This window comes from Macaca nemestrina, chromosome 2 (assembly GCF_043159975.1).
Source record: "Macaca nemestrina isolate mMacNem1 chromosome 2, mMacNem.hap1, whole genome shotgun sequence".
NCBI classification, from domain to species: domain Eukaryota; kingdom Metazoa; phylum Chordata; class Mammalia; order Primates; family Cercopithecidae; genus Macaca; species Macaca nemestrina.
The window spans coordinates 43987268-44001569 of record NC_092126.1 but is presented as its reverse complement, the minus strand read 5'-3'; the positions used below and the strand labels follow the sequence as shown (position 1 = coordinate 44001569).

The window sequence follows — 14302 nt, the reverse complement described above, 5'->3', positions numbered from 1 at the left end:
AACATTGATGGCAATGATAATAATGTTTCCCTCACGGGGTGATATGAGGATTAAATTAATCTTCATTAGATGCTTAGAACAGCGGCTGGCAGTACTAATTGTCATATAGAATATGTTGAATAAAAAAAGGAATGACCTAGGTCTCTGAAAGTATTAGAGTCTCAGGCTAATAAACACTCATTTTCAGGAAAGGACAGTATTTTTTATTGTTTTAGCTCTAGGTTCTTCCAAAAAATACCTTAGTCAATGTGGAATCAGTAGGATGAAAACAGTGTCTTGGAGACCAAAAGGCTCAGAGTTGGTCCTATCTGGCCTGGGCAAGCCCCTTCACCCCGCTGTGCCTCAGTGTCCGCAGCTTCCAAATGAAGACAGTCATTATGCCACCACAACAGGACTGCTGCGAGGGAGGAAGCAGACAGTAGTTGTGCAGAGCTTCAGAGATCATAGACTCTAACCTTATTGAGACACCTTGTTTCTGGACCCTCCATTTGTGTCATTCTATCAGACATTGAGGTCTGTACTTCTCTGGCCTCTTCCCTGCCTTAGTTTGTGATATGGACTATTATTTGACTCATCTTTCACATACAGATGCTCCCTGACTTATGATGAAGTTATGTCCCAATCAACCCACTGTAAGTAGAAAATATAACAGCATAGGCCAGATGCAGTGGCTCACGCCTGTAATTCCAGCACTTTGGGAGGCTGAGGCGGGCGGATCACCCAAGGTCAGGGGTTCGTGACCAGCCTGGCCAACATGGTGAAACCTATCTCTACTAAAAATACAAAAATTACCGGGCATGGTAGCATGTGCCTGTAATCCCAGCTACTCGGGAGGCTGAGGCAGGAGAATTGCTTGAACCTGAGAGGCGGAAGTTGCAGTGAGCCAAGATCGCATCATTGCACTCCAGCCTGGACAATAGAGTGAGACTCTATCTAAAAAAAAAAAAAAAAAAAAAAAAAAAAATCTACCAAATAGCTTAGCCTAGTCTACCTTAAATGTGGGTCAAACGCTTACTTTAGCCTGTAGTTGGGCAAACCATCCAATGCAATGCCTATTTTATGATAAAGTGTAGAATAGCTTATGAAATTTGTTGAATACTGTACTGAGTAAAAAATGGAATGCTTGTATGGGTACTCAAAATATGGTTTCTACTGAACGTGTATTGCTTTTGCATAATCATGAAGTCAAAAAATTGTAAGTGGAAACCTCAGAAGACAGAGGCCATTTGTACTAGTGTTTTCTAGATTCTTCCTTCTCTATACAAGCTTCATGGGGGGGGACATCTTGCACTCCTAGCTTCAACAAATCTAAAACTCAAAGACTATCCTTGATCCATCCCTAGCCCTCAATTCCCATATACCATCAAACATCAAGTCCTGCTGTTTCTGTCTCTTAAGTATCTCCCAAATCCTCCCCTTTCTCTCCATCTTCACTGCAATCACATCATCAGTTTAACTAAATTTGGCCTAAGGATGCCTTCATACTCAAGTCCGAAATGAACTGCAACCTTACTTAGTATGTAAACTAACTAAAAACCTAAACTAACAGCTGAGTCTCAGTCAGTTCAGCAGCTGAGTTTCAGTCAATCTCAGGCAGCTGACTGATTCACATAAGGCAAAACACTGAGCTGCAGCCAATGAAGCTGTCTCTGTACCTTACTTCTTCCATTTTCTTCTTATAAATGCTGCCTATGTTGTAGGCTGGAGTTCTTAAAACCTATTCTGGTTCTTAGGGGTCCCCAATTCACAAATGGTTGTTTGCTCAATTAAACTCTGTTACATTTAACTTCTTTAAAGTTTTTCCAGTTAACAAATCCAAGCCACTGTAATCTCCAGCCTGGACAACTGCAGTAGCTTCCTAATTGCTCTACTTCTGGCTGCTACTGTCTTCCAAGCCACTGTCTATATTTCAGCCACAGTGACTCTTTTGTAATACAAACCTGATTAAATATACCTCTTCTTGTCCCAACCTGCTTTAAATAATTCAATGGCTTTCTGATGCTCTTAGTATAAGCTCCAAATTCTTAGCATGACCTTGAAGGCTCTGCATGGTATGGCTCCTGTTCTCTAGTCTGATTTTAAATCAATTTCTCACATACTCTGGACACCACTGGCCTCCAAAGAACTGTGTTCCCTCCACAGGCTGCCCTTGATATCTGTTAGCCCCCAACCTAGAAACTCTCTCTCCTTCCAACTATTATTTATCTCTTAGGCCTCAGCTCAAAAGTTACTTCCTCAGGTCTAGGTCTGAAAAAAAAAAAAGTTACTTCCTCAAAGACAGCCTCCCTTGAACCTCCCAACTAGGTTACATTCCCCTATTAGATGTCCTCAGAGCACCATGCAGCTCTTCATAGCATTTACTATGGTTGTAATTAATCAGCTTTTCAGCCTTTCATGTTCCCCTCTATGCCACAGGCTCCAGGGACTATTTGTTTTGTCCATTCTTGTACTGTACTCCCACCTCAAATATATTTTGAATGAATGAAATACAACTTTCAAATCCGTATCTCAAGTCAGTCTCCTTCTGAACTTCCAACCCAGGTATCTAGTTTGTTGGCAACACCATCCTTCTAATTGCTCAGGCCCAAACCTTGGTGTCATTTTTCATTCCTCTGTTTTTCAACCCCTGGTTGAAAAATCTATACCATTAGCAAATCTATCATATCTGTCTTCAAAATACATCCAATATCTCAGCCACACAGAGTGTACCTCAAATACATCCAATATCTCAGCCACACAGAGTGTACCTCCTAACGGAAGAACCCCCCACCTAGGAAGTTGTCTTGTTTCTTCCTAGACTATGATCACAGAATTTCTTCGGAACGAAATTGCAAAGGGAAAAAATAGAAAATCTATAGATTAAAGGACAGGTATATCAACTAATTGTAGAATGGGACTTTAGTTGGATTCTGTTTCCAGTTGTAAAAAAAATTATAATGATGGGACAACCAGAAATTTTAACGAATGGAACTTGATGATATTAAGGAAATGTTAATTTTTAAGGAATGGTAATGATATGGTTATATGAAAAATGTTGTTTACCTTTTCAGAGATGCGTTCTGACATATTTACAGATGAAATGGTATGATGTCTAGGATCTGCTTCAAAATAATACAGTGGAGAAGGAAAGTAGATGAGGGTATTGATGAAACAACATTGGCTATGAATTGTTGATTGCTGAATGATGGATACACTGGGTTTTGCCAGACTATTCTACCTCTGCATAGGCTTTAAAATTTCCATATTACAAAATTTAAAAATCTGTCTCCCGAATGTGACCCATTTCTTACTGTCTCCACTACTCCCACCCTCTTCCAAGCCACTGTCATCTCCTGCCACAGCCTCCTATCTCATCTCCCTGCCTCCACCCTTGCCCCAGCCTGTGGTCTATTCACTACACTGCAGTAAGAGTGATCCTTGTAAGCACATCAGATCTTTCCACTCTCTGCTGAAGTCCTCCAAAGGCTTCCCATCTTGCTTGGATATTGTGTTACCTCTCTCTGAGTTCACCTCCTACTACCCAGCCCCTCCTTTGCTTGCCCACTGCCTTATGCTTTCAGGATAGAGGTTCGACTCTGGCAAAGCCAAGGCCCTGACGATGTGTCCCACGTGCCTCTCCAGGTTCATCATCCCAAAACCCAGGCTTTTGGAACAACCTACATTCCTCCGTGGCTCCTTTGTTTTAGTCGCTCCTCTCTAGACCTGACCCCTCTGGTGAAGCCAAGCTCCACTAGTCTCTGCTCAGTATCACTTCTCTCTGCTTTGGTTCTAGGCCTCTTAAGAGCTCAGAGTTTTGTTTTATAATCATCTATTGTCTCATCAATCTCCTTCACCAGACTTAAGTTCCTCAAAGGCACAAGCTACCTCACATCTCTATAGTCCTAGTTCAGCAGTAAAAATTAAGTATATTTTGAATAAATGAATTACACTTTTACATAAGTTAGCATTATTATTTTTTGAGATGGAGTCTTGCTCTGTGGCACAGGCCAGAGTGCAGTGGCATGATCTCGGCTCTCTACAACCTCCACCTCCCAGGTTCATGTGATTCTCCTGCTTCAGCCTCCCCAGTAGCTGGGATTATAGGCACCTGCCACTACGCCCAGCTGATGTTTTGTATTTTTAGTAGAGACAGGGTTTCACCATGTTGGCCAGACCATTCTCCAACTCCCGCCTCGGCCTCCCAAAGTGCTGGGATTACAGTTGTGAGCCACCACGCCTGGCTGCATTATTACATCTTTAAAATGTCTGTTTACCAGTTTCTCTAATTGGAATAAAATACTTTTGGGTATAATTACATACAAGTCATATATTTTAAAATTATTGCAAAAAAGTGTTTGATTTTCCAGAAAAACATTCTAAATAGAATGTTTTAGATGTTACTAATGAAATAAAAATATAACATTTCTAACTAGTTCTTCCATTCGTTGTCTAAATTTAGAGTGAATAGTTCTAAATTGCACACCCAGCCAACTTTCTTGCTCACTGACCATCTTGCTTGAAGAATTGGGTTAGGAGGTACAAACTAGGGAGGGAGCAAAGGGGGCTTCTCTCTCCAGAAGAGAAATCAATAGCTGGTCAGGATTTGGGGAGGGGGAGTGGGATGGGGATGAGTTCTTGGGATATGGAGGAAACCTAAGTAGAAGAACTGTTGCTTCTCTAAAAAGAAACTCATACAGACAGATGGGAGTGGAACCAAATCAATCAGTAGGTGATGAGATAAGACAAAGAGCAGTAGGAATGAAAATATCCGAAGTGATGGAAAAGAATGTACTAACATTTTTTGTTTTATGCTTTTCTCAATTGTTACGAATTCTTTCAATATTAAATGTTTTCTTTTAGATAATGAAATTAGTTTTAGCAGATAACAGTTACCAAATTTTTGGTGAATCTGGTTTGGATTGCCCTTCCAATACAAAATTGATGCTACTGGCCAGCCATTGGTAGGCCTGGCAGTAATTTTCTCTGTGTTGGTGATGGACTGTGCTGCCTGAGCCACCGACATCCCCTCTCACATGGCCCACTGGGACAAACTGCAGGCATTTGCAAGATAGTTAGCTAAGTTTAGGAGTAGAGTCTATGACGACGGAACTATTTTTTTCTTTGTGTGAAAATTACTAGCCTATAATGCCATTACAATTTTACTCCATATCCTTAAAAAAGTGCACAAATTTTACTGATTTTATAGGGCAATCTCCTGAGATATAAGGGAAGCCTAATTCAGGGGAAGCTGAACCCGACACAGCCTCCTTTAATCCCGTTCCAGGGCAGTCACTAACTGCCATCCTAAAGCTGCATTACTTTATCATGTCTCCTTTCCTCATACTCTGTTCAGTTTCTATAAATCACTTTTCTCTACAGTGTTGAGAAGGAACAAAAACATGGGCTTTGGAGTCAGGCAGACCTAGGTTAGCATCCTGGCTTTGTCTGGTTGTGAGACCTTCTCAAAGTCACTATAAAATGAGGATAATGAGGTTGAATTCTGGTGTGTGTGTGTTAATGAAATAGCCTATGTAAAGATGTTGCCTAGTGCCTGGTACTCAATAAATGTAATTTGTTTCCCGCGGATGAGTGCAGCAGAATGCTTCCTGGAGAGCATTTCATTCTCTGATTTATCATTATAAGATCAGGCCTATCCAAAACACTCAATCATCAGAAGACTTCAATCTCTTTTATTCTGCTTTTTTCCTAATGTCATAATCCATTTGACTCCTAAGCATGTAAGTAGGTACCACGGAATGTAAACAAGTAAGGAAACAGAAATATACCGAATGAATAATATGTGGAAACAAAGCTGTGACTCAGATGAAATAGCTGCACGAAAGAAATAACATTAAAACATTTAAAAAGAGACTTAATATAGGAATAAGCTATTTTAATCAAGCAAAAACAAATTTATATCCATTATTTCTAAAAATAAAATTAGACTTTTCCAATCCTTAACATCTGCATTTAATAATATCTTCTAACCAAAATACAGATGCTAAAACAGCAAGTTACATTATATCTTGTACAGCATACAGTATGTTCACTGTTTACACTTACTTTAATTCTAGTTGGTCATGTACTCAATGCATACTTAAACATCACTCAATAAAATTTTCACAATTAACAAAAAAAGTGACAAGGCTGTCTTAAAACGGCTCTGCTATAAATTGTATAGAATATACAGAATTACAAAGTCAAGTATTTTTTTATCAAAATATACACCCCTCCCTGAAACTAACACAAGCTATCAACATTTTAAATGAATACAATTATAGAAAATATTTGCAAAATTTTTTCATGTATAAATATTCTGCCATATTTACTTTGGTCCAGAATTATCAGCATACAAGTCCCACTTAAAAAATATCCACATGTAAGGGCTGGGAGAGAGACACCACTACAGGTAATTTTATATTTGGGGTTAACTGAAATCAAAATGACTAGAGTACACACTAATTATCTTTGATTCATATTATTAACTGATAAAACAAATTAGTGGATCACAGGATTGCTTATTCAATGTTCTAATGATCAATTCAAAAATGATTTTCATAAGCCCTTTGTGACTATCTAACAAAACCCAAATGAATAGTGTAGGGTATACATATATACAATGTATAAAATAAAGTTGAATTTGCTTGCATTTTCCCATTTTTCTCTACTTATATAATACTGTATGTAAGTGAAAGTAGATGAACAAAAGATAAATGCAGATACAATAGTGGGGTTACTTAACAGCAAGGTACTACAGTATTAAAAGGTCAACTTTAATCATGTCCTTTCGTGGGTGTTTAAATGCTTTCTTACCCACCCAAATCCATACTAAGTCTTCTTCATGGAGACATCATACTTGTAGAGAGAAACCGGAGTCCTTTAAGCTACTTCTTCACAATGATAACCTTCCAATCTTCGATAACCTTGGGTTTCCATTCGTCAAATCCAATGAACATGAATGACTGCAGGTCAGGCTGAAACTGCATTCCGGATTCTGTTCACACCGGTGATCAAAGGGTAGAAATGTTTTCTCTCTCCCTCCCATTCTGGCAGTTTAAAAAAGAATCATGCATTCCAGCTTTCCAGGAACCTGGTCCACATGATAGAATATGATGTAGGGAAATTAGATTTGAGGGCAATGTTGATGGTGTGGGTCAGTGTAAAAGAACATTAAAAAGACTTCAGTGGGTTTTTAGCAAGGGGTGTAGATGTCTGCAAATATGACGACAGAGCATCTGGCTTTGTAGATATATTTCTGAGTCTCATAAGTAAACGATAGAACCATGTCACTCCACATTCTACCTTTCCATCCCCTAAAAACAAAGCTATTGTTTTAGGCAAGGAAGGCCATCACTTCTTCTTGCCCACTCAAGTCATTAATGGGTGGGGTGGAGGGTGTGGATTCCTTTGCCCTTTTGCTTTATACTAGTCTGTACTTGTGGGCTGCATAATCTCCAAGAAGGCTAGTAATTACAATTATTAGGGATTAGGCAGTCACTTTCAAGTGCCTGGGAATTCACTACTGCAGTGTACCTTGCACTAAATCTCTTGGACAGTCCTTCAGTGGAATGGGAGATGGCAGCTTCCACTTGAACCCTTAAGTCTGTCTGGAATAGACCCCCCACATCCATGGCCTTGTGGTGGTTGGAAGACTGCAGAGAGTTTCAGAAGAATGTGACCCTCTTTCATTCTCTGAGATGAGGCCATTGCAAAGTAATATGCAGCACAGGTAATCACAGGTAAATTCTGGGAGGGTGTTCCCCCATAGATAAGGCATGACCTATGTTTTCTGTGAATTGAGTAGACCAGTTCTAAGAACAGCTGAGCCATAACTTCAAGGGAACAGCATTCCATCTAAAAGCATTCACATGCTCTGAAATCATATTCAAAATGCTTTCTACTGATTTTTACATCAGTCCTCATTATTTGCAGATCTATTGCTCCTCATAATTCTCTACAGGGGATATGGACAGTTAAAAGTTATAGTGATTTATATATGTATTTTACAAGGTTTGTGTTGCAGAAAAGTAGTTCTACATAATGTATGAATGTCCTACTTTAGGTTACTCATTATGCACATAATTTCAGTTATATTGTTTAAGTATTTCATGTGTATCCATTAATTTAAACAAATTTTAATAGTGCAGAAGCCAGATGGGAATAAAGACCGTCACACAGCTCATTACCACGTAACATATTTACGAAGATGCCATCTTCATTTTCTCCAGTGACTAAAGACAGTTCAGCAGCCAGTTCCTATTAGCAATTATTAGAAAGTTTCAAACTAGGCTAAAATTAAACTCCTTTTTTCACTGGTAGAAATACCACAGCTAAGAACTTCATTAACTTTCACAAGAAACTTGGGATACTGGAGGAGTCAGCTATTTTGTTTTTGTGCACTTTGCATAAAGTTAATGCTAAAACCCAAAGTAGATATTAGGATCCTTTTTCTGGAATTTTCACAAATGAGTGTTTTTTTGTTTTGTTTTTAAATTTCACTCCTTCATGACTGTTATGTGAATAAAATTAAACTAAACTTAAATCATAACCAAAAAAAAAAAACACCAACTATATTTTTGAAGATTTTTCTAACTCTTGCCACTCAAAGGACAACATTTTCCACACCGGTTTGTATGTTATCCTTTTGATCATTGTCTTCTGAATCAATGAAATGTTGATTCTCCAAGAGATTTGAGTTTTCCTGGCACATTTCACCTATTTTCTCCTGCTGACTTGGGCTTTTGAATAAGTGTTTCTTTTGGTGCATTCCAAGGGCAGCAGCTGTTTTGCAAATTTTGGGGCACTGGAAGCAGGCATAGCCCTTCCCATTATGCTCCCGAATATGCCTCTGCTCATGATTCCTTTTGGTGGAGAGATACAAAAATCTCTGAAAGCAGAACTGACAGTGGTAACGCTTTTCTCCAGTATGGATTCTTTCATGGATTTTGAGGGTCTCATTCAAGGTGAACGCCTTGTTGCAATACTGACAGACAAACTCCTTCAAGCCCAGGTGGATGCGTTCGTGTTTCTGTAAGTTTCCTTGCACCGAAAAGCACCGTCCGCAGGTCTTGCACTGGTATGGCTTTTCCCCGGTGTGACATCTCATGTGCATTTTGAGTGTAGAAGGGCTCTGGAACTGCTTGGCGCAGAGCTCGCAGGTATATGGCCGAGAAGTAAGATGTCGGTGGGGCCTTCCTTGGTTTCCAGCCCCCGCTGCTTTGTCTCCGTCACAGAGTTCACACTGCAGCTTGGGCATCTCTTTAGTTTCTTCTTCCTCAAAGGGTTTATCCTGAGGAGCCTTCCCCACGGCGCAATCCAGTTCTGCTGGGTATTTACATTTATGGCTCGGGCTCCTGTTTCCGTGCTCCTTCCTCCAGTTGACTTTCCTCATTTTTCTCAACTGTCTGGATTTCTTTTTGGGTTTGTAGTTGTAGTAAGGGCGCCACGGTTTGTCAGTGGAATCCTGGTCACTTGCGTCATCGAACACTTCACTCATCTCCATGCACTCGGATTGGCAAAGCCCGAGTGGGCTGTCTCCACTGGGTTCCGGGTCATTCCCCTGTGGCAAAGGCTCCTCCTGCATCTCATACTTAGGTCTTCTCCCTCTTTTATAAAACAATTTAGATCCTAGGATGTGCCTTTTCACAATGGCTTCGTTTCCAATTTTCACTGTTATTTGGCAAAGGGGTGCAACGTTACTATTTGTGGAGGTTCCCGGCAGAGCAGGTTTTGCAATGTAGGTTTCAATTTTACTGGTTTCTTCAGTAATATTTGTGGTTTTGCTCAATGATCCTCCAGGATCGGCAACATATTTTGACTCCTCCGGTATTTCTCCCCTGGTATGTGATGTAGTTTTCTTTTTCTCCTTAATGCTTTTGGGTCTGCTTGCAAACTTACCCACTTTATCTGGCTCAGGCTTACTGTCATCTTTCAGGGACTGACTGACAGCTGGGTCTGAAAAGGCTCTGTGGTTGCTGCTGGTCATGGCAGCAATGGCATTGCTGTGCATGATCACCGATGAAAACTGGCTGCTGTGTACAATGACCGAGGGTGCAGAGCCACTGTAGCTGATCACAGAGGCAGCATTCTCACTGTTATTACTCAAGGATAAAACAGGTACATCCCCTGCCCGGAGGTCAGAACTGACAGCATTTTCAGTGGAAGAAACTGACACCTCAGCTGAATAAAAGTTATTGTCAAGATCAATTTTCAATGCCTCCTCTCCCCATTTGGTGCCCTCTGCATTTTGTACATTGGCAGAAGTGGGTATGTCCTGACATGCAGATGTTTCCAATGGGATGGCTGGACTGTTGGTCAGGGTGTTTACAGTATCTTGGAAATTCAGCGTAGGTAATTCAGAGCTGTGTGGATTCTGAACAACATAGGTACCAGGTGCAGACTCATTCATTTGACTGTTTTCTCGTGCATTTTCATAGGAAGAATTTCGGTAGCTCTTATAAGGGGCCCTTTTGCATTTCATAGGCAGTAGCCTATAAAGTTTATATGGATAGACACTAGGCTTCAAGCCTCCATTTGCTGTTTTTTTACTGATGGAAAGTCTATGATCGATGGCATGGAAAGACTTCTGATGATTTTTGAGTATATAGTAGGTCATGAAAGTTTCAAGACAGAAAATGCACTGATATCGTCTTTCTCCCGTATGCCAAATTTCATGCCTTGTCCTGTACTCAGCCAATGCAAATACTTTGTTGCAGTAATGGCAAGGATATGTTCTTCTCCAGGAGTGAACATTTGCATGTCTTCGGAGGCTAGATAAGGTCACATAACTACGTTTGCACACAACACAACTATAGAGCATTTGCCCATTAACAAATTTAACCATGTGGTCCGTGTCTGGCAAAGTACTTCCGGTACTGGAAAATTCACCAATCCTATTTTCAGATAATAAAGGTTCTGGACCCGTGAATGAACCTCCATTTTGTCCAATGGTAGGATAGTTTTCTAAAAAGCGTTGGTTTCCTCCAGGAATGGGCATGTGGCTTGACCTCATGCAGATCTGTTCATGCCGATCCAACCTGTTCAGGGTGGTGAACTGTTTGTTGCAATACTTGCACACTAAAGGCTCCTGGGTTGGCTTGTGAAGCTGCATGTGGGCACTGAGCAGAGTGCTGCTGTCAAAGGCTTTGGAACAGCAGCTACAGTTGTACACCAGAGGTGGAACCTCTGCTGCTGGCGGCCCGGGAACATCAGAAGATTGATTTTCATCTTCCCTGGAAAAATGGACATCTCCTTCATTGTTTGGAGATTTTGAACGAGCAAGAACGGCAGCTGGCTGTGGACTTCTTTCTTGATTAACCTCTAAGTTGGATACTGGAGGGGGTGGTATATTTTCTGTGGCTGAGTCAGAATCCTGTGGTATGGAGAATGTCTTTGGCTTCCGACATGTTTTCGGTTTTGCTGCAAGGGCTTCGCAGTTTTCTTTCCCTGTGTTACCAGGTGAACTGCCATCATGTTCACGTACAGGCTGACTTCTGTAAGCCTCAGCTACGGAAGAAACAGCGTATGAGTGCTCAGCGAGTGTGCGGACAGGCTCTGCCTCGTGGCAGACGTCCGTCCTCTCCAGGCAAAGGCTAGCTGTTCTCATGGAGTCAGAGACCTTTTTGAAACTTGCCCTCAAGTCCAGCGGGGAAAACATGTTATTACTATTTTCTGTTTCGATGATGGAAAATGCATTTGTGATCCTTGGCCCATTAGTGATGGCTGGTTCTTCATGCCTTTTTTCATGTTTTTCTTCTTTAACCACTCCCTTTTCAGTAATACAGAATACATAGGGACCCGGGGAATTTGAGAAGTTGCGATCGGTAAGGTCTTCCAAGAATGATATTCCCAGCTTTTTTCCTGCAGCTGCAAGATCAGTGACTGTTTCCTGTCTCTTGACAACGACTGTGGAACTGTAGATATAATTAAGTATTTCGGTAAACACTTCAGCTTTGAGATCGTCCAGCTCCAGGACGTGGCTGGAAATACAGATTGTATGGCTCCAAAAGATATTTTTAAAATACAGGCTTGAAGCTGCCAGAACATTGCTGTGGGCTTTAAATTTGGTATCTTCCACAATGATAGTGACATCGCATAAAATGCCCCGAATGCGCTGCTCATTTAAGATGGAGAGCACCGTGTCACTGTGAAAGTCGTCCTTGAGGTCCCTGGAAAGGGACATGACTGTCATCTGAAACAAGAGGAGAGAAATGGTTAGAGACTCTTCCACAGGTGGCTTCTTTATCTCTAGACTATTTTCCACTTCTGTGAAAAACTGTTCTTTTGTATGAAACTTCAGGTTTTTATCTCTCTGTTGATGCTCCCAAGGCTCAAGAGTCAACATTAGAAGCTAAATCTTTTTCTTGCCCCAGCCTGTTTCTCATACCATTGCTAATAGTTGTTATCATTGGAAATCCTCCCAGAACTCCTTCCCCTTTACTCCAAAGTTGGAGCTATATATACATGTCCAAATTTGGGAGGGGAGGAGGTTTTATTTTACTTTATTTTTTCTGAAATGTTAAGGGTCTCATCATCACTCAAGGCTGCTGCTTTGAACTACTAGAGCTGGGCAATTCCATGGTCCTGCCACAAGCTTCCTGCCTATTTTCAAAGAGGACTCTGATGATCCAGTCATAACCATGAAGCAGGAAAATGATTTATTTTTTTTTTGAGACAAAGTCTCACTCTGTCACCCAGGCTGGAGTGCAGTGTCACAGTCTCTGCTCACTGTAACCTCCACTTCCCAGACTCAAGCTATTCTCTCACCTCAGCTTCCTGAGTAGCTGGGACCACAGGTGCAAGCCACCACACCCGGCTAATTTTTGTATTGTTGGTAGAGATGGGGTTTCGCCATGTTGCCCAGGCTATTTTTTAAAATGAATTTTCCTTAAGTGGTACCTATATGCAAAGCTATTGCCCACTCAGAGAAGCAGCAAGAACTGAAGGAGCCCTTCCTGATTTGTGGCTCAGAAGGGTCTCTCTCTCTAGAGTTGCAGGATGTGTAATCGAGTCTGACCACCAGGGGCACCCTGCCTTTCTGCGCTATTGGCCCTGCGGGGACTCAGAAAAAGGGGTTCCTTTTCTAGTTTCCCCTTTAGTAGAGACAAAGTAGACTAGGGCTTTCAAAAAGAACTGTCGGGTACTGAAGGCAAATACAAAGGAGATAAAACGTAAAACCAGGAAAGGACATTTCTAAATCCTTTGACAAGAATGGACAAGAATGAATCTAGTCATAGGTTCCTGAATTAGCACAACTTCAAGGCACAGTGGCTCTTGTTCTGGTCTGAGGATCCCATCTCTATTCTTCTCTGTATTTGCTATATTCTCTATATAAGTCCTACTCCATGAGCTTGGGGTGCTAGAGTTTACTAACTGATATTTTAGTGAGGGGCAGTGAAAAGCAGCAGCTTTCGTACTTCCCACAGTAAGAGACAGTGACCTATCTCTTACGATCTCTGTCACAGTACATAGTGACCTAAGACACAAATGAAATTAACACTCACCCTTACTAGGTGTGATGCATTCTGTTCTGCTCTAGTACTTTGAGATGGAGTCTTGCTCTGTCGCCAGGCTGGAGTGCAGTAGCATGATCTCAGATCACTGCAGCCTCTGGCTCCAGAGTTCAAGCAAATTCTCCTGCCTCGGCCTCCCAAGTAACTGGGACTACAGGCACATGCCACCATGCCCAGCTAATTTTTGTATTTTTAGTAGAGACGGGGTTTCACCATGTTGGCCAAGATGGTCTCGATCTCTTGACCTTGTGATCTGCCCGCCTCGGCCTCCCAAAGTGCTGGGATTACAGGCGTGAGCCACCATACCCAGCCTTTTCTTTTAAAGAATGCTTACAGCAACTCACTAATTTCACTACCCACTAATAGATCACCACATGCAGTTAAAAGTAAAGCAAAACAAACAAACAAACAAAACACACACCAAAAAAACCCCTCTGGTCTAGAGAACATACTAACCAGCTATTCATCCAGTCTCTCCATGCTATTCTGTATTAAGTGACGTCTCCAGAAAGCCTTACAGTTTGATGATACAACTTTAACTCAGTGGCAATGCTTTCCTGGCACTAAAGTATAACATTTAGCTCATGGCATTTATTTAGTTGGATGGACCAGATGGCCACACAAAGAACCTCTCTTTACCTTTTTGTAAAGCTGCTATTATAAGCTGTGACTATTATGTTATTTAATGTCCTTTATACAAGGATCCATCTGACAAATTCTTTTATAGTATCCAGTCATAGGAAAAAAGTACCTTTCTATTAACAAATTCTTCAATTCAGATAATGAGAACACTATATTCACCATGTTTCTGT

The 14302-nt window shown here is 41.1% G+C and overlaps 1 protein-coding gene across 21 annotated transcripts in view; it reads right to left on the bottom strand.

Moving 5' to 3' along the window:
• Positions 1-5653: 5653 nt before the first annotated feature.
• Positions 5654-14302, bottom strand: part of LOC105469979 (zinc finger and BTB domain containing 38) — a 124797-nt gene continuing 116148 nt past the window's right edge. For all 21 annotated transcript variants that reach the window (XM_024789190.2, XM_024789188.2, XM_024789189.2 and 18 more), the window contains one exon: positions 5654-12169. In XM_024789190.2, the coding sequence (XP_024644958.2) occupies positions 8582-12169 (3588 nt within the window). In that variant the 3' untranslated portion in view covers positions 5654-8581. The remainder of the gene's footprint in view (positions 12170-14302) is intronic.